Source organism: Hemibagrus wyckioides, linkage group LG15, assembly GCF_019097595.1.
Source record: "Hemibagrus wyckioides isolate EC202008001 linkage group LG15, SWU_Hwy_1.0, whole genome shotgun sequence".
Classification (NCBI taxonomy): Eukaryota; Metazoa; Chordata; class Actinopteri; order Siluriformes; family Bagridae; genus Hemibagrus; species Hemibagrus wyckioides.
Window position 1 is genome coordinate 10,613,511 of NC_080724.1, and position 23,007 is coordinate 10,636,517.

The 23,007-nt window shown below is 40.2% G+C and overlaps 2 protein-coding genes across 5 annotated transcripts in view; both read left to right on the plus strand.

Moving 5' to 3' along the window:
• Positions 1–10,660, plus strand: part of LOC131366044 (AP-1 complex subunit sigma-2) — a 36,169-nt gene extending 25,509 nt beyond the window's left edge. For 2 of the 4 annotated variants that reach the window (XM_058410155.1, XM_058410156.1), the window contains one exon: positions 8,108–10,660. Coding sequence is in view for 3 of the 4 variants with exons in the window: in XM_058410156.1 (XP_058266139.1) it covers positions 8,108–8,155 (48 nt within the window). In the remaining variant the exon portion in view is untranslated. Of the gene's footprint in view, positions 1–1,756; positions 3,077–8,107 lie in introns of those variants that run through there. The other 2 variants (XM_058410157.1, XM_058410158.1) reach the window with 1 other exon arrangement.
• Positions 10,661–12,671: 2,011 nt separating this feature from the next.
• Positions 12,672–18,747, plus strand: syap1 (synapse associated protein 1). The gene is made up of 9 exons (XM_058410153.1): positions 12,672–13,020; positions 13,475–13,593; positions 14,730–14,796; positions 14,923–14,996; positions 15,345–15,484; positions 16,207–16,361; positions 16,803–16,861; positions 17,788–17,926; positions 18,039–18,747. The coding sequence occupies exons 1-9, from the start codon at positions 12,822–12,824 to the stop codon at positions 18,161–18,163; spliced, it is 1,077 nt and encodes a 358-aa protein (XP_058266136.1). The 5' UTR covers positions 12,672–12,821; the 3' UTR covers positions 18,164–18,747.
• Positions 18,748–23,007: the final 4,260 nt, after the last annotated feature.

The window sequence follows — 23,007 nt, forward strand, 5'->3', positions numbered from 1 at the left end:
TAAAATCACCTTCAGCCTGCAGGACTAAATCTGTTAGCAACCTGAATGCACTGAAGAGAAGATTCTAGGGAAACAATACACACACACAGGCCTCAGCAAGGAAAGCGTCAGTATATGGCCGTACTCGCAGCTTAATTAAAATCGGACCTCTGAGATGTTCCTGTGGGAATTAATCTGAAACGGTTTTAATTAGTCTTTGATGAGAAAGTGATACATGGAAAAGAGTGTGAGGAAAAAATGGAAGCAAATCTCATGCTCTGGTCAGAGTGTTACTGGAGATGAGTCATGAGAGAGAGTGTGTGTGTGTGTCTTTATGAGTGTAAGTGTCTCTAAGAACGTTTTCTCAACATTTGTTCACTTTGAAGACAAAACGTCAGGCTTGGATCGGCTCCGTTGTTTTTTTTTTTGTTGTTGTTGTTGTTGTTGAGAGGGAAACATTTTTATTTTTGAACTAAAATTGTTAAGTTAAATGTTTTTTTGTTTTTTTGTATTTATTTATTTATTTATTTATTATTTATAATTATTATTTTGTCAGTCAGGTTTGTTTGTGGTTTGCACTTTAGGGCTGCCGTAGACAGACAGACAGGCACACACACACACACACACACACACACACACGTGTAACAGTTTTTTCTGTTGAAAAATGTCCACCCTGTAGGAGTTAAGGGTCCTAACACTTCGTCCGAGGCTTCCGGTCTGTTCCAGAGTTAAGGAGCTCAGGTGAATATGGTACATGCTTGATGTTTAGCTGGAGATTCCTCCTCTAGAGTCCTTTGTACCCTCAGCAATCAGTGTGTGTGTGTGTATGTGTGTGTGTGTGTGAGAAGCCTTGCTCACAGCTCACCCCTCGCTGATACAACTGTCACCAAGTAGCAGTCACATTACTGAAGTCCTGATGCAGAATCCCCTTTCAGTGTGTGTGTGTGTGTGTGTGTGTGTGTGTGTTTTGTAGGGTTTTACCTCTTAAGGCACTTTAGCACCAGTAGTTGAGGTTTGAATTGTTGTTCAAACCTCTTCAGCCCACTCCAGATCTTTGTTCTGTCTCCTTCAGCATCTAAATATTTTCTCCTTAAACACTAGTGCTTCATTTGGAAATGTGTGTGTTTGTGAGAGAGAGAGAGAGAGAGTGTGTGTATGAGAGAGACAAAGAATGTGTTTATATTAATGTGTGTATATGAGGGAGAGAGAGAGAGAGAGTGTGTTTGTGTGCGTCAATTTGTGTGTGTGCGTGCGTGTGTGTGTGTGCCATCCAGAGTGTATTCCCGGCCCATCCCCAGTGCTCCTGTGACGGTGATAGTCTCCACTATCAGAGTAATAAACAGAGCAGGAATACACACACCAGGAAAGTGTGTTTGTGTGTAGTGCATGAAGAAGAGCGCTGTGTGTAACAGTGTTTGTGACAGAAGTGTGTGGAATTATTTTAGTGTCATTGTGTGTTTTTCTTCTCTGGAATGTGTGGAGCAGTGTTTCCTCAATCCCAGTCCTGGATTGTGTTTTTGGTTTGTTTTTTTTTTTTTCAGTCAGATCCTGACATTTGATCGTTACTGCATCATCTCAGTGTGTTAGAGCAAGGACCTGGATTGTGAAACACTGCTTTTTATATCTTGTTCTGGAGTTTTAATGTGTGTGTGTGTGTGTATTTGTTCTGCTTGCATGTTGTTTTCTTTTCTTCAGGTATGATGTGTTCATCTGTGGGCTTGCACTGTTTTGAGATGTTTGTGTGTGTGTTTGTGTTTTTTGCATTTCTCCTCCTCAGCCCAGACATGAATACTTTAACGTGCCTGTGTACTGATTGGCTGTTGGTGGCTGTCCGTCATGCATGCTGAGCCCCTCCCTCTTGCTGGTCCTCTACTTCTACCATCGTCCTATCAGAGCGCAGCATCACTGGGTCTCCGGTCTCATCGTCATCTTCTGTGTATGTGTGTGTGTGTGGGGTGTTTATGCCACGTTCACCATACCTCCATTGCCACATTCCTTTTCTCTGCTCTCTGTCTCACTCTCCTGTGTACCTTCCTCTACCTGTACCTGTGTGGAATCAGTGAGAGCTCCCCCTGGTGGTCTTTTTCCCCTCTGCAGCACTACCTGTATTTATCCAGCCTGCAAGTCTGTTACTGTATGATTGGATTATAAAGTGGTTTTTTTTTTCTAAACATTAATTTGGTAAATGGGTTTGTTTATATGACACATAGCTGTGTTTGATGTGATGTTTTTTATTTTATTATTTTTTTTATGGATTTGATGTCAGCTGTGTTTTTATGTCTGACTGCGACAAACATGTAAAATAGGCCAGATAGAGAGGAATCCAATCTGGCAACCCATTCCATCCATCCATCCATCCATCCATCCATCCATCCATCTATAACTGCTAGAAATGCAGACCTGCGTACAGATCAGGTCTCTCTCTCTCTTTGTCTGCCTCTCTGTCTCTATATCTCTCTTTGTCTTTCTCTCTATCTGTCTCTCTCTCTCTTTCTGTCTCTCTCTCGGTTGTTCTCTCTGTCTTTCTCTCTCTCTCTCTCTCTCTATCTGTCTTTCCCTCTCTGTCTTTCCCTCTCTGTCTTTCTCTCTGTCTCTCTATCTCTCTGTCTTTCTTTCTCTCTCTCTCTCTCTCTCTCTCTCTCTCTCTCTCTCTCTCTCACACACTCACACACACACACACACACACAGTTATAGTAGCCATTTTAAAGTAATTATTATAGTTAATTAAGCCCTTTGGCTCGTACTCAGTATTTACTGACACCTGAGTCATCAAACTTATTTCCATCATTAGAAGGCTAGACTAGAAAGAGTAGAAAGCTTTATCTTTCAGTACACACATATAACCTACACCTCGCACTGGAGAAAGACTGGAACATGTCCCGTACAGTGTTGTATCGTTAGCAGTGATTAAATAATGCGTACGGTTTGACTAAGTGTTAAGTGTGTAAGACTGTAGATTACTGACTCACAGTGCAGCCTATGTTAGGAAATGATTTACATGATAGTATGTAATCAGCACTGATTTTTATATGTAGTTGTATCAGTAATGTTCAAATCTGTTCTGTTAAGAAAGACGAATAAAATGATTTGAAATGAATAGTCGAAGGACATTTTCTACCACAGCAACGATGAATCCTCAAATCTGATTGGTCATTAAGGTGTTGATTCAAAATTTCAAAACAAGTGACTGACAAAGAATAAAATGTGATTGTTTCTTTAACATCCATGGAAGGAGTCTCCAGTGTGAGCACTGTCAGAGACACAACAAGTTTTTTTTTCCTTTTTTATAATAATTAAATTATTTTATCAGGCCTCCTTGTGGTCCAGCGGCAGGATCCCGTGCTCTCATTGCCGCAGCCCGGGTTCGATTCCCGGGCAGAGTGCCAACCCAGGCGCAGAAGAGTTAACTCTCAGTGCCAGTTCCAAGCCCTGATAAAAATGGGAGGGTGGCGACAGGAAGGGCATCTGGCGTAAAAACCTGTAACAAATCATGCAGATAAAATTATCCACTACAAAACAGCAGACCCTGCCATTGTGCGGGGCAAACCCTAGGATAAAAAACTACATTACAGTGTCTAGAGAGAGAACGATATAAGTAATAACAGTGACTGGATGTGTTAGAAGCAGGAAAAATGGGCAAGTGTAAGGATTTGAGCGAGTTTGATGAAGGGCCAAATTGTGATGGCTAGACGACTGGATCAGAGCATCTCCAAAACTGCAGCTCTTGTGGGATGTTCCCGGTCTGCAGTGGTCAGTATCTATCAAAAGTGGTCCAAGGAAGGAACAGCGGTGAACTGGTGACAGGGTCATGGGCGGCCAAGGCACACTGATGCACATGGGGAGTGAAGGCTGGCCCGTGTGATCCGATCCAACAGTTTGAGCAGCTACTGTTGCTCAAATTGCTGAAGAAGTTAATGCTGGTTCTGATAGAAAGGTGTCAGGATACACAGTGCATGACGGGTCAGGGCTGTTTTGGCAGCAAAAGGGGCACCAACACAATATTAGTCAGGTGGTCATAAGGTGGTTATGCCAGTGGTCAGTGTAAATCACACACAAATTTTGAAAATCAAACATAATTGGTTGCAACAATCACAAAAAAACTAAATAAGGAACCAAACCAGCCATCTTCTCAGCTGGCTCCCAATGGTGACAACTGAAAGTGTGGCACTTATTCAACACTCATTTCAATATCATTAGGGATGTGATCCAGGATAACTGACCCAGCTCATCATTCCTGTTTAAATCGAGCTCCAGCACACGCCTCTGGAGTGAGGAATCAGTCTCAGGAGTGGGCTTTATGGCTGTTGGTCATCTTGTTAAGCTTCAGACAAACTGATCCTGATTCGCTTGCAGTATTTTTTCTCAGTCATCATAACCGAATGCAGAGTAAAAAGAGCGCATGCTTCTTCTTTTTTTACACAGTTTACTTTAGGAGGAAATGATTTTTCTTGTAGCTTGGAGGGAGGTTGGTTTTTTTTTAGGTTCTATAGTTTTATCACTATAACTGCTGCTGACTAAACAAGATCCAGAACAGCACTTAAAGAAAAAAAAAAAGAAAAATCACTGTGTGTCATGATTTCTCTAAATGCAGGCTTTTTTACTGATTAAAAATTCTTTATTAATTCTTAATTCTTTTATTATTTAAAAATGATCACGTTGTAAAGTCTCTTACAAAATTCCTGAATTCCTTGGATAAAATGTAGACATCGTTTTTTTCTTTTTCTCGGCCTTTTTGGTGAGAAACCAAAATGATCTAAATCGAATCAGAACCAAAATTTGAATCAGAAAAAATTTGATTCACAAACAAAATCTGAATTATGAGATTCTACTCTCTTAACCATCGCTAGTTATGTAACTTGCGTAACTTCCACAGACTCTTAACAACATTTGTCCCATTTTATTCAGAGGCCACTGACACTGAATCATCGGATCAGTGACTGAATAGAGGAATGATTTGATTTTCCTAATGCTTAATATCTGCTCTGTCTTATTATTTGCAAGTGTATTTGTCCATACCGGGCTGCTCTGACCTGATCTGTCGCTGGAGTGAGCATGTATTTCTTATACAAAGATATTATCTTTATAAACGCTGTTTCTATCTCCATGATGATGGACATGAATCTGTTCCTTCATAAACACGTTTTACACGCCTGGACTTTGTGGAAACCTATTAGGCTAGTTTTGTTATAATCTGGCAACCCTGAAATGGTAACTGTCTTGTCCTATGCTGAAAATGTTAATAGAGTGAGCATGGGGCAGCGTGATTCCAGCCCCAGTGGGCTTCTGTTAATGCTGGTTGAGTCTAAGAAGGTTAAAATTTATTTAAGAAGGAACATCATGCATCTTTATCAAATTTAGAAGAAAATCTCCGTCTTCTTAAAAGTTCAGATCTGACCAGGTGAATATCCTCTGGTGAAATCTTGTTGAATGTTTTGTTGTTGTTGTAGATTAGAAATCCTGTAGGTCCCTGTCCTGCCTGAAGCTCTGGAGCGGCTTTTTTTAATGCGCTTTGCTGATGCAGCAAGGAGCTGCAGAGCTCAGCGGGTCATGAATGATTCAGCACTTTAAGCGATGGATGCACATGTTCAGTGCCAAGCGTAAAAACCTCATCTGAGCGAGAGCGAGAGGCCGCGAGGAGGGAATCGATCCGTAGAAATGGGTTGAGTGCAACGGCGCTGATTACAGCGAGTGAAGATTCATACAATCACGAGTCGCTTCGAGTTTACAATTAAGAGTTTTGTCATTTAGGAAAAATCGAATTGATCAAGTTTATCCATATAATTATTTCCATGTGACACATTCTAAAAAAAATAAGTAAGACTAGCAGGTTAATGTTTGAAAAATGATTAGTAAATAAAAGTGTTAGGAATAAGAGACTAAAAGCTAAAAGAGTAGAATCTCATAATTCCCTGTGGGGCTAATCCAAACAGGAAGTAAATAAATAAACAAGCTAGTGAGATCTGTTGCAAGACAATATTGCAAATCAAAGTTTTTCTAAAGTATGTTTGTTCTAAAGTGTGTGTGTGTGTGTGTGTGTGGGCACTGTGATGGATTGGCATCCCATCCAGGGTGTAAGTGCTTCCTGAAGGTGAATGAACTGAATCAGAATGACTGATTCCGATTCCGATTTTGATTTTGATTTTGAATCGGATTCAGCTCCTTTTTTTCTGATTCTAATTCAGATTTCTCTCATTTTGATTCTGATTCAAATTTTGATTTTGATTCTGGATCAGATTTTCTGTTCTGATTCTAATTTTGATTTGGATCCTGATTCAAAAACGTTCTGAACCTGAATCAGATTGAGATCCGGGTTGTTGTTTTTTCCTTTCCTGGTCATGATGCCTGCTCTGATTCACATTTTGATCCTTAATTTTCTGATTCTGATTCATTCTTATTTGATTCTGATTCATTCCCCCCTCCTCGATTCTGATTCTAATTTTGATTTCATTTTGATTCACATTTGGATGTGGAATTCCTTGCCAGCGTGACGAATAGATTCCCGACTCGAGACTCCGGCGGATTAGCTCGGTTTGCCTTCAGGCTTTTAGACAGAGACGTCTCTTCTCACGGGTCGCTTCTCTCTTTACTTTGTGCTTGACGCAATGTGTAGGACGCCAAAGTAAGTGTGATTTGTGTTCCGTGTCTCACCAGCCCACGTGTGTGTCTTCTTATTACTCATCCACGTGTGTGTGTGTGTGTGTGTGTGTGTGTGTACACTCTTCGAAAAACGGGTACTGAACTAGAGCGTTTCTTGTCGCTATGGTGATACAGGTGCTACCTGTCCAGAGTTAAATTACAGCCTGACTCGGTGTGTCTGAAATCTTTGTTCGGATGCACGAGGAAAGGTGCGGTGTGGTACCCCTTTTTTCAGAGAGTGTAGTCATTTCACGTCTCCTTCTCTCCGTCACTCTTTAATTCTTTCCTCTCGGAGTTAGAGTCGGCGACTCTGAGTCATGTCGCATGCCCACACGCTGTTTATTTTTGGATCATTCAAAGAAAATTCTAAACATTCTGTTTGATCACATCTTTTGTTACACACTTGTCAAAATCGTTCCAACATCTTGTGTGTGTGTGTGTGTGTGTGTCCTCACGTCTCATTCACTCCCCCTCCCCCTACTTGTTCCTGAAATTTAGCAATCTCAGGTAAGTGAACTAAATCTCTGATGGCACAAGTGGCTGTGTTCCAATCCTCACTTGCAAGGGGTGAAAGTGGAAGGATAAATCTAGAGACAGAATCTTCAAAAAAGATGAATTTTATAAGCTACACATGCCGAAATACAGGAGTTTAGTCACAGCCTCGTCACATGACACGTCTCCTTTCCTGTCTTACTGATTTTATGTTTTTCATGCAATAACATTTTCAGAGTTGCTCTGCATAATAAAAGAGACATCTCCTTACTTCCATTCTCTTCTATCCAATTATCGTCTTACGGTGTGACAGATCAGGTCAGAGCAGCCCGGTATGGACAAATACACTTGCAAATAATAAGACAGAGCAGATATTAAGCATTAGGAAAATCAAATCATTCCTCTATTCAGTCACTGATCCGATGATTCAGTGTCAGTGGCCTCTGAATAAAATGGGACAAATGTTGTTAAGAGTCTGTGGAAGTTACGCAAGTTACATAACTAGCGATGGTTAAGAGAGTAGAATCTCATAATTCAGATTTTGTTTGTGAATCAAATTTTTTCTGATTCAAATTTTGGTTCTGATTCGATTTAGATCATTTTTTTTCTGATTCATTCTTATTTGATTCTGATTCATTTTCCCCTTGATTCTGATTCAGATTTCTTGAAAGTTTCCTGGCATGAATTTGCAAATTATGATTTGATTTTTTAATAACAGCATTATTTATTATCTGTAAATTATCATACTAGCCTTGATTCCTTTCACTTGCTGCCTTTTAGCTCAGATCGGATTCAGCCATCCGAGTCGTCCGATCCGTAGACCTGTAGGGAATTTTCACCTACAAGGGAAATAACTGCAGCTATGCAGCATGTGAAGGTGATATGAGATGCACCCTTCGTTAGAGTTTTGGAACACAGCCATGGCATGCAGAGAGTGTGTGTGTGAGTGTGTGAGTGAAACACTGATAAACGCTGCTGCTGTTTGTTTCACCCTCTTCAGGAAGCAGAAACCCCTCGCAGCGTTCTGGAGGAGATCGGACTCACCTAAACGGCCGAGAAGGACTCACCCTTTTTCCCACGTACACACACACACACACTGTTTGTATGTTTAAAGATGTAGCACACACACACACATATACACACCTTAATGGATGTCAACAATTCGTCCATCATTCTTTCTTTTTTCTCTACTGTATCTGTGTGCTTTAAAGGACACACACAATGTAGCAGTGTACAGCTTCATCAGGACACAAGACCGTTCCTCACCTGAACTCAGCCTTAAGATCAGCTCAAGTTTACACTCTGCATTCAACCACTTCTTCTCTCACAGCCTGTTTACTTCTGCACGTTATCACAAAAGGGTATAATGGGACATGCTGAAGCCGTCTCACCTTTAAAAAGTATTTTAGTGCTTTTCCCCCCCTCATAATATTATATTATGGCATGAAACCAGGAAGTGAAATTCAAAACAAAGCTATGGGTAAGATTTGACAGAATCACACAAAGGGAATCATGAGTGTTGAAAGTGGAATTGCGTGTTAAATTATTCTGATAACATACCTTCACATTTATTTATTTATTTATTCATTCATTCATTCATTCATTCATTCAGAGGTTTTGTTAAAAAACGTTTATTTTCGAGTTGTCCGTCTTGTATTGATGGATTTTAGGGCTGTACCTGCGACCATTTAAACACACTTACAATATGCTTCAGCTAATTTTGGAGTAAGTTTATATTTTTTTTCTTTCAGAACTTTCTGGCAACAGAATTATTGCTACTCCTTGTGTCTCTATAATGCCAAGGTGAACAAACGAACTGAAAAAGAAAAAAGATTCTGATGCAATGGGAACACTTCACAATCACATGCCCTCATCTCTGTGGAAGTGGTCCTTGTCAATATATGTTTGTTTTTTTTGTTTTGTTTTTTAAATTAAAGCAAGGATATTAATCTTAATAAATAAATAAATACTGGTATAGATTTGTTCCACTTTGACATTATACCCTGTACGGATTAGCGGCACAAACTCTCCGTTAAATACATCATGGTTCTGTGCTACTAATTAAACGGAGGGCAACTAAAATACTTTTTCGAGGCATGGTGTCATCATATGACAAGAATGAAAAGTCTGCAAAAAAAACAGAAAAGTAAGGTCCTGGAAAGAACAAAACAGGAAAGTTAATTTAACATTTAACACTCTATTAACAATTTCTAGAAAGTACATCATTAAAAACCAGGAAAAACGAGAGGGAAAAGGGGGATTCATTCACAAAACCAAAGAGTTTCTCATTTATGTTTTTATTATCAGTTTAAATGAAGTGTAATGCCGCAGTGTTTTCGTTCACCCCATCATGTTAAGCTAGAGCAGAAAGCACAAGAGACACATCAACCTCACAGCACTGAACATTCCCAATATCACCAGTATAACCAACATCAGCCACCACGATCCACTGTGTGAAACCACTACTGGACAGCTGACACTTAACTGCTGTAACTCTTCAGTTTTAAAGGAGCAAATTGTCATTTTGGAGTTTGCAAAGTGAATTACAATATGAGTCTCTCTCTATTTACACTCAATTACACTCCATACTCAAGTTCCTTTTCCCAGTACACAGGTGTTATCGACTTATGGGACATTTTCAATCAGTGGTAACAAACTAATGATGTTCTTGGTCTCAGTCTGATGTAAAATGAACCAGGACTCTGTTGGCTTTGATTGTGTTTTAGACGTGTGTTTTTCCCTCTGTTGGATAACCGTACACAGACTTTTAGTGGCTGAAGATACATTCGGGCTGCATTTTAGATGAACCAGCACTCTCAGAGAGCAGAAATGAGTTTGATATTTACTTTGAAGAAACATTTGTGTGGAAAAAAATGAACCGTTTTTGGTTTTATGGAACTTATGTATGAACATATTGCACCTAGTAGGCTAGGGGAAAACAGAAATACTTATGAAAAAACACAAAACAAAAAAATTAAAGCTCTGAGTATCTACTTTCATATGAGCTTCATATTAACCACCACTGTGGACTGAGACATATTATATTATGACCTCTGGGGAAAAAAGAGTTAATCTCTTTATGTCAGAATTTATTTGTTAAACAAAAAACAAAGACCTGAAGCACTCTGTGCTGTGGCTGATTAGAGCTATATATAATGGAGGTGAAAGATGCTAATAAAGAAATAAACATGGCGCCCGAGGCATATCATGGATCTGTACCATTATGTGTATAATATTATTACACTTCTAGAAACGCTTTTCAAAATGACAAACTGCACCTTTAAAAGACTTTCAGACCTTTATAACCAGTGCTCACTTTGCTTTCTGTCATATTTATATAGAAATATATATTACAGTATACGTATATAATGCTCATATCCATCACTTATATCCAGTAAAACTGTGATGCTGTGACTTTTGCTGTCTCTGTACGGCCCGCAGGATTCCTCCTTCCCTCCTCTTAACCTGTTACACGTCGTGATTCAAACTCAGTCCATCCTGCTGTGTTTGTGGCTCAACATGGAATAAATTTGTTTACACATATTTAAAAGTACTTTGGGTGAGTGTCTGCTTTAATATCACACTTTTCTCTCTTCTTCTCTCGTTTGTTTACTCCTCAATAGATTATTTATCTACAATAAAACCTGGGAGTGAGATTCAGATGCTTGAAAAATGAGGCAAAAAAGAGAAACTTGGAAACTAATAATTTCCCTAAAGTGTTTTATTCCTCTTTTACCACAGCACATTGTCAAAAAAAAAAGACTTCTTTTAAGTTAACGAACAATAAATTGCTCTTTTTATCCATTTTGTTAGTTCACTTCACACTTAAGCTGCACTTGTGCCTGGCTCACTGGATTTGAGCCAAGGTTAAAAATGCTGTTGTGTTCAGATTGCTGAAGCTTTTACGAGCCTGTCCTCTAGTGGAGCATAAACTGTGAGCTTATTTCTCATATCACCCCACATGACACACTCATATCCTCATATTCAACATTATTTTCAGTCCCCAGCGTCCTACAGATGATTGTTGTAAAGGATCACTGCTATGCAGCGCTGCTTTATTAGTCATCTGAAAAACTGTGGGTTATTTTAAAAAAAAGTTCTCTTTTCCCCTCAGGGCTGTGTGTGTGGAGAAAGTCTAAGATGCAGTAATCAGTTTAGGTCTGTATTTTCTTTTGGCTCGTTTTGATGTAGCATCAATCTTCCTGCCTGGTTCACTTCGTTTCGACAGTAATAAGCGCCGTTGTACAGTTTGTAAAAACTTCACCATTAATACTCTCCTCTAAAGCCCTCATGGGAAATTTAGCAGCAAGATTGATTCTCTCCCGCTTTAATATCCACCTTCACATCATAATCCTGGCATTAACCTGAAATGGGTTCCTAAATGAACCATTATACTGAAAATGAATCATGTTTATATGCTTAAAATCAGGTCAAGAACTTTGGATAATGTTCACATCAAACACTGGAATGAGGGGAAATGTGATGCCAATGACTTTGACCGTGGCATGGTTTATGGTGCCAGTCTTTCAGTGATCCCGTGCCTGCTGTAGGCTCATAATCCTGTTCCTGATGTGGTCTTTTTCCTGCTGTAGGTCATCCACCTCAAGGTTTGTGCATTCTGAGATGCTTTTCCGCTCATCATGGTTATAACAAATGGTTAAGTTATTGTAGCGTTCCTGTCAGTTCGGAACAGTCTGTCTGTTTGCCTCTGAATCTTTTTCATGAACAAGGCATAACTGTTTGGGGTATACGATGAATAAAAGCACTTTGGGGCATGACAGTATAAGAAAATAATCCATAACAGTCATTTTGTGCAAAGCCACATCCCATTATATTACATCACATCACATACCTGGTCATTTATATTTTCCTTTAACAGCAAGTGTATTTGGATGTCAATATAACTGTGTGTTATTTTAACATATATTCAAAAATATTGTCACGTTTTTACACCCCTGACCATCATACCCATATGTGCTTGTGGAATATCCCATTTATTTCTTCTCGCTGTTATAATAAGTTCCAGTCTTCTGGGATGAGTGCCAGTTCATCGCAAAGGAGTCAGAGTCTGTGCACAACACTCAAGGTCTTCCACTCCAACCTCTTAACACACCATGTCTTCAGGGAGCTTGCACTGTCTATTATTTCTATAGAAATTGCAATTCTACAGCATCGAAAGACATTCTATACAATTGCGTGCATCTACCTTTGTGGGAACAGTTTGGGAAAGAAGCACATATTGATCCATGTGGTGTATTTATTTTTACACAGTTGCTAACTGAACTTGAGATTAAAGCTTCTTTATTTGTTATTTGTGTCAAATGTAATGTTCAGACTGCTGAAGTTACTTCATCAACCGAAAACATTGAGCGAGGCATCCATTTTTTGACTTGATGCCATTCCCGTACACCAGAGGGCGCTGTTTCCACTCCGTTTTCTCGGCTAAACAAGGAAGAAGCCGAAGGTGACGTTGACGTTTACTAAACGCGTACTTCCGTACTACACAGTATGTAAGAACAGTACGCAGCCGTAGCTACAGAGACGGTAGGCGGGGTCTGGGGTGTATTGCGTACTAGTCAGTATGCTAGTGCGCCTCCGCTGTTATGTATCTCTACGTGGTAAGGCGGACTATGGACTAACATTCCGTTAGCAGGAAGGTTTTATTCGGTTAGTTAGTTGGTTCACAATTAGCGCAAACCAAAAGACAAAGGAAGATGTTTAAAAGCTGGGGTACGTGGCTCGGAATCGAGTCCATACCCGGACAAAAAATAGACGAAATCCAAGCGGAGGAAACACGCGGAAGTGACAAGGACGCGGAAAATAGTGAAGTAAACAAACAAGAGTGCGGCGACAAGAACACCGAGAAAAATGGAGAAAACCAGGCGATCCTACAGCAAGCTAAAGGCCTGAGTGGTTAGCCAACATTTCCTTTTTTATTCCCACACCACTGACAAAGCTAGAAAAGATTTATTTTTGTGTCGTTTGTGTCATCTGTGCTAGCTTCTTATTAGCTGCTTAGTAGCGTTCACGAGCTTCATGGAAAAACATCTAGGAATGTTGTTTAAGAGGAAAAGTCTTCCAGTGACAGGATACTAAACTGGACTGATGAATACAGCACACATTTCAGACTGTAAAGCTTTAAAGGTGCTCTAGGTAATACAGATTAAAGGTGCAATGGATAAAACACCCCCCCCCAACACACACACACACACACACACACACACACACATCCCACAGTCGTGTTCGCTTACAGTATTCACGTGTAAGATCACTCAGTCTAAGTATGTTAATTACAGTAAATTGATCCAGGCTTTAATCATGACACACAAATCGTCTGGTTTGACCGGATTATCGTCTGTGCCCCAAGGATACATTCTGAACTTTGCCAGCAGTGCGACAAAGAAGATCACAGAGTCGGTGACAGAAACAGCGAGCACCATCAAGAAGACCGTGGAGGAAGGAAACATCGACAGTATCCTCGACAAGGTGTGTACTGAAAATCCTTTAAATGGGGGGAAAGTCCACACCTGAAACACAGGGTTATCGCCGTGAGCAGGTTGTGTAACAGGTTGATGTCGCGGGTGAAAAGGGAGGTGTGCAAAATGAAAAGAAAAACACAACAAAACAATGCAGTAGAACAATGAAGTCGTGCTGTTTGTATGTAAAAAAACAAACAAACAAAAGAGCAGGTGCTTCTGTTGGTCCTCCATCACACCACTGTCTCTTTTGTTAATGGACACCTACTTTCATTTTAAAGTTACTGTCAACTCCAGAAACTTTTTATTGTCATTGCAACCACATATAGCTGACGCAGTACACAGTGAAATGAGACAAAGTTTCTCCAGGACCCTGGTGTTACACAGACAACATAACAACATACAGAAAGTTTGTCCTAGCTACAAAAAGTGCAGAAGCAGAAAATACAAAAAAAAACAACACAAGACACATAGTGCCAAAAAATGCAAAAACAATAAAATGTGCAGACTAGAGAAACTGGAAACCAGTGAGATATATATATATATATATATATATATATATATATATATATATATATATATATATATATATATATATATAAAATAGCAGTAGCAGCAATAAAACAAGTGTGTTACTTTCTTTCTCACAATACAAAACAGTTGTTCCCTCACCAGCCTTTCTCTCTCTGTTTCTCTGTCTCTCTTTCTGTGTCTCTCAGTAAAGAGAAACAGTAAAGCACAATGTCCTGTCCTGAGCAATTTCCCATGGCACTTAGCTACAAGATCAGAAAACTGAGATGGATAATAAGCTTGATGTAAAACACTAGGGAAAATGTGGTTACAGGAAATGATCAATAGTGTGGTGTTACTGTTACATACTGCCTGTTATAAAGCACTGAAACTGCAGACTCCTTTCTCCAGACATGTTAAATAAACGCTTCTTTACAGAAAACATCGACAAGTACATTTTTGTTCTGTCTTTTAGAATGATACGGGTTTTAGTCTGTTTATTATTAGCTTTGGATCATGTGGAGTATTGTTAAGTTAAGGTAATAAGTTGTTTTAGAGTTCTCTCTCTTTTTCTCTCCTGCTGTCTTTCTGGAGTTCTTGGTCATTTGTCTGCATCTCTGTCTTTTATGTCTACAGACCATTTTGGGAGATTTCCAAAAGGAACAGGAAAGGTTTGTTCAGGAGAAACATGCTAAGAAAACAGGTAAAAGTGGCTTTATTTTTTAATTAATTATTTATTTATTTTTTCCAGTTAAGATCAAGTTTGGTTTACGTTTACTGCAACATATCAAGAGTCCCGTCTCTTCCTCCTTTTCTGTGGATGTTGTAGATGCAGCGGTGCCTCCATGGGTGGGCTACAGCGAGGAGGAGACCATTCAGCAGCAGATCTTGGCTTTATCTGCTGTAAGTCGCACTGCTCTGATCCACATTCTTATCGCTCACTGAAATGGCAGAGTAGCAGTTAACGTAAAGGGCTGAAGCTGTGAGGTCGAGCCAAAAGGATGCATAAACTATTCTTTAATTAGTAGTTAAATAAATAATTTAATATGGAGCATCTGTCATGTTACTGTGTTAACAATAACGTATTTAGATATTCATAAAAACTTCAAAGGTGCTATTCTAGAAAATGAATCAACACCTTCTGACCTATCAGAATGAAGGTTTCACCAGCCATTAGTCACAAGAACCGTTGTGTAAAGCGTCATCTATTTATCTGAATAAAACGGGTTTTTTTTTCCATCTGTCTGACAGGACAAGAGGAACTTCCTCCGCGACCCTCCAGCTGGTGTGCAGTTCCACTTTGACGTAGAGCAGATGTATCCCATCGCTCTGGTCATGCTGCAGGAAGACGAGCTTCTCAATAGGATGCGCTTCGACCTGGTTCCAAAACAGTGAGTGACATCTAGAGCTCCTGAACAATGCGTCTCTGACTAAGAGGAGAGCGCGAGCTTTTTGGTTATTGTTTCTGAAAGAAGGGAGTCATGTGCTGTGTCCCAATTCGCCTACTTGCACTAAAAGTGCACTTGCACTCTTGGAGTGTGAAGCAAAGGAGTACGTAGGTACTGAGACACACTGAGATGTCACTTAACCTTTTATAATTTATACTAGATCATTTAGTTTGCTACTAGCTTGAGTTATTTTTAAACACTTCATTAAAATGCAGCCAAGCAAACCATCAAGTTCCTCCTCCTTCATGCAAGGAGTTGTGGGTAATATTAGCTGAAAAAGTGTACACAAATCCACACTTTATAAATCTACCAGAAATAGGAGACCATCCAGGTTCCTCTGGGATACAGCATACTGCTATTAGGGACACGCTAATTCTGATCACAGAGACTATTTAGGGAGGATTGTTACTGTGTAGACAGGTTCACAGCTGTGCCGAGTGGCTGTCTGGTGTCTCTGGGATTTGCTCTCGTAAACTTTCAGTCACCGGAACCCAATTTTACTGAAGAAATGTGGATTTGAAATTTGTGGGGGATTTGTTGTAATCATAAATCGAACCTGAAACAGCCAAAACAAATCACAAGTGCATCCAAGTAGAAGTCTTCAGCGCTCCATGGATATGCAGTTGATTTTGTAGCTCTAAAGCTTTTTTTTGTGTGTGTTTCAGAGTAAAAGAGGAGGTGTTCTGGAGGAACTATTTCTACCGGGTGTCTCTAATCAAGCAGTCTGCTCAGCTCACGGCGCTGGCGGCACAGCAGCAGGCTGCGGAGAGGAGAGAGGACGACAAGAACGGAGCCGATCCACAGAACGAGAGCTCATCAGGTCTTGACCGTTTTTCACTGAAGCTGCGTTCACACAGTCGCTGCAAATCTCCCGTCGCTGCATACTGAAATAGTTCTACTTCTTGTTGCAATAATTATAACGTTTATCAGTGTGTGGCTCATATGTGAACGTAGCATAGGTCTGATTGGTCCGGAGGCATTTATTAATTTTCTGTATATTCATTTTGACCTAATTATCAGTCATGCTCCAAGCAAAGTTCTGAGGTATTAGATGAACACCTTGTGTCTGTTGTGTGGATATTGGAAAATAATCATGTTTTATTCCTTATGTAAATAACATAGCTCTGATAAATTAACATTCTGAACACGTGGAGCTTCTATGAAATCTTTCTATATTTGACGGCATTCACGCCGACATTCTTATCTTACTTTCCTGTGCCTTAATTCGATCATCCTAAAATGATCTGTTTTATTTTTACAGAATCCAGAAGACCAAAAACACCACCTACAACAATCAACGCCAAGCCAAAGTCCAACGAGGTACAAAATAAACCTTAGATATTTACATCATTTTAGAATTCATTTAATTGTATAGAGTATTAAACGTTACACAAATGTACAAGTTTTCTTCACTTCCCACAAATTTAATTTAATCAGCCGGGATATTTCAGCGTCTTAAGATTTGCACTGGAACCTCAAACTTGTATAACACCAGTTTGTCAACAGTATGACAGTTTTTGTCGAACGTTTCCTACAAATCAAGCGGCATCACATAGTGACATCATTTATTTCACTTGTTTACATTAAGTGATAAACTAAATTGCACAGATTTCTGCTACAAGTGACTTAGGCGGAGTCAGGGGGTGTGTCGTGCATCGTCATGATTTTGTGATGTCAGACTTCTGATATGGTGTTCATCGGGACTGTGACATTTTCTTCATGTTTATGCATGGCATAGTGTCTCATGAGAGTGACCTCGCTGAAGAGCCAGCAGATATTTACAGCAGACGTTTTTCGCTGCCGGTCCAGACCTCGGACTTCTCTCAGTCTGGAGTTTTGCACGCTCTTCTCGTATCTGTGTGGGCTTCCTTTTAGTTCTCTGGGGGAACGGGTTCTATAAATTGCACCTGGGTATGAATACATAAGTGAGATCTATATTAGGATGAGGATGTATACCAGCCTAGCGTTCTCCGTCTCTGGCTACATCGTCACCCTGAGCAGTTACATAAAGCGCAAAACAAACAAACCTTCATTACATGCCTCCAGTGCAAGCAAACACAAAACAGATAAGAAAAGTTGGCTTCTAGACTATGTTTGGTCTGAGGGTGAAATTGACAAATTAGTTTTTTCAAACAGATCTCTATGCAGGTCTCTGTATTTTATTATGTTACACATGCTGTCTTTGAGAAGTTCAGCTTTGCTTTGTGGATGATGTCACTGTCAATATCTCACTTTCCCCCCCACAGCATCATGAAGAGGAGGAGATCTCGACCAGCCCGGGAGTATCAGAGTTCGTAAGTGACGCGTTTGACTCATGTAACATCAATCGGGAGGATTTGAGGAAGGAAATGGAGCAGCTGGTGCTGGATAAGAAAAATGAGGAAGGTGAGTAGAAGGGTGTTTAAAGACTATTTTCATTTACACTGATAAGACTTGTTACAGAAACATAGCCATTATGTTATTAAAACCTTCTCTCTCTCGTTCTCTCTCCTGTCAGAAGACACATCGGAGTGGGAGCGAGAGCTGCAGCGGGAGTTACAGGAGTATGAGGTAGTAGCTGAAGCGGACAACCGAGACGAAAACTGGGACCGTGAGATCGAAGAGATGTTGCAGGCTGACTAGCTGTTCCCCTACAAGCCCTCGCTTTCAGTGTACAATCATGACTACACCGGAGAGAGCAAAAATGAAAAAATGGACCAAACAAGCCACTACGAAGACAGGCTTCAACATCACACGCTATACTACATATACAGCATTTCTCTCTGTTCAAGCAAAGTAGGCAGAGATTTGCGTTAAGAACGCATTTCAAACGGAAAAGTAGTTGCATTCAGTGGATGTAGTTGTGGACTTGCAGCGATAATGCACAGTAAACATCTCTCTTCTCGCTGATAGATGAATCAAATGATTAGCCCTACCTTTTATATAAGATGTATCAGTGTGTATAATCTCTTCTTTATTGTCTAGATCTGTAATAATGAGCGTGATGTTTTTAAAAAGACAAAGCATGACCCTGATAGACTGACAGAACTTCCGAGGCTGTAGATGAAGAAAGCAGTTGAACGGTGTGCTCCCTTTGTTTCCTCTGACCTGAAAACTGAATTTATTAAAGAAAAAGTAGTTATTTTTTTCATTCTCAAAACATCACTCATCTTTTAGCTGTTCAGTAATAATATTCTGTGTTTATTAAACGTTATCTTGTCTTTAAACTGTGTCAATGTAAGTGACTTTCCTGCCTAAATCTGTGCTGTTTGTCGGAATGCGAGAAAGCTAGAAAGGTAATATAGCTAAAAAGCAGGGAGAGACATCTTGGAGCTACTGGTTTAAAAATGTTTAAATGAATCATCACACACCTACGTAAGCAGTAGAGCGGTCAGAAGAGATCGGTCAAACTGAATTGAGCAACCAGGAATGTTCCAATACGTGATAATTGATCATTACATTTGTGGTGGTTGGACAGGATTAGGAACGAGTACATCAGAGGGACAGCTCATGTTGGACGTTTGGGGGACAAAGTTAGGGAGGCGAGATTAAGGTGGTTTGGACATGTTCAGAGGAGGGAGACTGAGTATATTGTTAGGAGAATGTTAGACATGGAGCTGCCAGGCAGGAGGAAAAGAGGATATGAAGCTAGTGGGTGCAAGTGTTGAGGATGCAGAAGATAGGGATAGGTGGAGAGAGATGGTACACTGTGGCCACCCCTGAAGGGAAAAGCCAAAAGAAGAAGAAGACATTTGTGGCAGAAAAGCAGCTCAGAACTCACAAAGCATCAAATCATGAGAAGGATGGACTTTGACAAGAAGATGACATCATGATCCAGAGATAATAAATGTTTGCTACAAGGATGACACTGATGTCATTTACAAGTCACCATGAACGCAGTACGTAAATGAATAACTAAATAAGTTTCAAGTTCTGAACCGAAAGTCAGTTTTCCAAATGTGGTTTCTCATCCATGTAATAATTTTGTCCTAAGGTCATGGCTTAAATCGTTATGTTGATCATGCTGATGTTATGGAGATTATTTGAACAAGTAAGAAACTAAAAAAACAAAATCGACTAGTGCGCCTTTTAAGGAGAAGTTTACTTCCAGAACAAAAATCTACAAATAATTTACTAACCCCCTTGTCATCCAAGATGTTCATGTCTTTCTTTCTTCAGTTGTAAAGAACTGATGTTTCTCGAGGAAGGTGTCTGTGAGTTTAAACTTGGAATGACACAAAGTTATCAGAATCAGAAAGAGCTTAATTGCCAAGTACGCATACAAGGAATTTGTTTTAGTGTCACAAGCTCCAGTGCACAGAGACAACAATACACAGACAATAAAAAATAGGATATGAAATTGAAATACACATATTTAAATAGAAAAATAAAATAAATTGTATGAACAGAATAGAATAGAACAGGATAAGTATAAGGTACAGATAAATATAAGGTATTGCACAATGGAGGGGAACATTTAACTGTTCATGAGGTAGATTGCTTGGGGGAAGAAACTGCTCTTGTGCCTGGCTGTCCTGATATGGCAAAAGTTCAAAAAGGAGAAGGCTTGGATGTGAGGGGTCCAGAGTAATTGTCTGAGCTCTTTTCCTCACTCTGGACATATACAGTTCTTGAAGGGTGGGCAGGGGAGCACCAATAATCCTTTCAGCCGTCCAAACTGTTCTCTGTGTTCTCTGATGTCTGATTTTGTATCTGAGCCAAACCAGACAGTTATAGAAGTGCACAGAACAGACTCAATGACGTCTGAGTAGAACTGTGTTAGCAGCTCCTGTGGCAGGTTGAACTTCCTCAGCCGCTGAAGGAAGTACAATCTTTGTTGGGCCTTTTTGACAATGGAGTCAATGTGATTGTCCCACTTCAGGTCCTGAGAGATGGTGGTGCCCAGGAACCTGAATGACTCCACTGTTCATGATGGTGAGTGGGGGGAGTGCAGGGGTGTTCCGCCTGAAGTGCGCTATCATCTCCACTGTTTTGAGCGTGTTGAGCTCCAGGTTCTTAAGACTAAACCAGACAGCCAGCTGCTCAACCTCTTGCCTGTAAGCAGACTCATCCCCGTCCTGGATGAGGCTGATGACTGTAGTGCCGTCTGCAATCTTCAGGAGCTAGACCAGTGGTTCTCAAACTTTTTATTCAGTGGGCAGCACTATGTCCAAGTTCAAATCTCACGGGCCGCATATCGTTTACATATGACGTCACCAATGCAAACTAACCAGATATTAAGGTATCTAAATGATTACAATTAGATTTATTATTATTAAAGAGCATAATTCTACTTACCATTACTTACCATTTCAACAAACATAATTCTACTTACCATTAATGGGACACCTGATGTTGTCGGGAGCAGACCAGTTTGGTGAAATTCGGCTCAAAAGGACGAACAGCACAATGAAGTTGCGACTGCAAGTTGCAATCTGTAAGACGCACGGAAACGTGACTTGATGCGCGTCATTGCAGAAAATGTGCGTTCGCAAATGTATGTTGATCCAAATATGGAAAGCACTTTTGAACTTAATAATCTGAGGTTTTGTCCAGAGATGTTTCACTACATTTCTGCAACTGAGGATGACTGGTGCACGGTGTGGCTGTGTCTTCTAGCCTGAACATCCATCAGTTCATCTTCAAGTGAGCGGCGGGGCAAACCGAAAGTTGCAGTCCTTGATTTTTTCCACAGGGAAAGTGAATGGCTCTCTGATGTAATGTCCTGCAGATTTTATTTTCTCAAAATCAGAAAAACGAGAGATGAATTTTTCCTGCATTTGATTGACAGTTTTAACAAATCGTTCTCTCTGTTGTATGTCCAGTACACCCTCACATGCGTCATTCAGAAGTGGAAAGTGAGTTAAATCACCATCTTTCAGTTGTAAGGTGTACAGTCCTAGCTTCATTTTGAAACTCTGAACACAGCCCAACAGGTCATCAACATGTTTCCTGTCACCTTGAAGTTGCAGGTTCAGCTTGTTTAGGTGAGCTGTGACATCTGCAAGAAAAGCAACGTTTGTTTTCCACTCATTGTCTCTCAATACTGGAAATTTTTCTCCCTCGCCGTTGTCATTAAGCAAGTGAACTATCTCGGGGAGTACAGCCAGAAAGTGATGCAAGACCTTTCCCCAACTTAGCCATCTCACTTCACTGTGCAGAATGAGGTCTCCGTAGGCACTGCCCAATTCGTCCAACAACGCAATAAAACGGCGGTGCATTAGAGGCCGCGATCGAATGAAGTTGACCACCTTGACCACCGTGTCCATAACCTCCATGTAGTATCCATCAACTAACTTGTTGCATAGTGCTTGCTGGTGCACAATACAGTGAAAAGCCAACAAGTCAGGGGAGATTTTTCGCATTTCAGCAACGAGACCCTTGTGTTTTCCGGTCATTGAGGGCGCACCGTCAGTAGTGATGGAGACAACTGAGGATGCTGCTATGTTCATGTCTTTGCATGCTTCACTAAGTGCTCTATGAATGTCCTCGCCCCTTGTTCGTTCATGAAGCGATTTCAACGCCAATAAATCTTCTGTAACCTCAAAAGTCTCAGAATTTACACATCTCACCCAAATGCAAAGCTGAGCAATGTCTCCGATGTCTGTCGATTCATCTGATGCCAAACTGAGTGCTGAAGCAGTGGCTAGCTTAGTTTTTAGTGTTATGTCAAATTCTCAGACATTTCAGAAATTCGATGAGTAACTGTGTCATTGCTGAGCTGTAAACTTTTTATCCTGCGAATTATCTCGCTCTTGTTGCTCAGATCATCAAACAGACATTGTGATTCTAGAGAACAGTTCTTAACCATCTCTCCATCACTGAACGGTTTGCCATGTTTGGCTAGGAACCAGGAAATTTTGAACGTTGCTAATGTCACGGCCTGAGACACTTTTAAGCTAGCCCGCATTGTATTCTGTTCAGCAATGGTATAACACCATTTGGGGCTGGTGGTATGGCTAAATTATACAAAGTTAAACAAAAAACTGACACAAAGATATATACCTTTGTGTCATTCCACACTCCTTCTACACACTAGTAAACACTGGGTCTGTAGTTCCGCCTACGTCACACATGTGACCCGCATCCCAGAGCTAGTGCTATTGTGATTAAAGCTTTTGTGGTTAAAAAGTATACTTTTTAAAAAAAATTATTTTTCTAAGAAAATAACCGATCGTTTTGCTAAATAAGAGCCTTCTTCCTCAGCTGGGATCGTTTAGAGCTCTTTGAAACTGCATTTTGGAAGTTCATATCTCGGGGGCACCATAAAAAAAGCCACTATATGGAGAATAATCCCGAAATGTTTTCGTCTGAAAACATAATTTCTTTACGACTAAATAAAAAAAAGACTTGGACATTTTGGATGACAAGGGGGTGAGTAAATTATCTGTAAATTTTTGTTAGGAAAGCGAACTTCTCCTTTAAGGCATGCTCCTGCTGGACGCCACCGCTGATCACGTGACACAGTGACGTCTGTCCGGCCCGTG

What these genes read in the sequence shown, in the direction of transcription:
- syap1 (XM_058410153.1), top strand. Translation starts at nt 12,822, where the DNA reads ATGTTTAAAAGCTGGGGTACGTGGCTCGGAATCGAGTCCATACCCGGA. An exon ending in GCAAGCTAAAGGCCTGAGTG is followed by an intron (nt 13,021 to 13,474) that starts GTTAGCCAACAT and finishes CTGTGCCCCAAG; the next exon opens with GATACATTCTGAACTTTGCC. An exon ending in ACAGAACGAGAGCTCATCAG is followed by an intron (nt 16,362 to 16,802) that starts GTCTTGACCGTT and finishes TTATTTTTACAG; the next exon opens with AATCCAGAAGACCAAAAACA.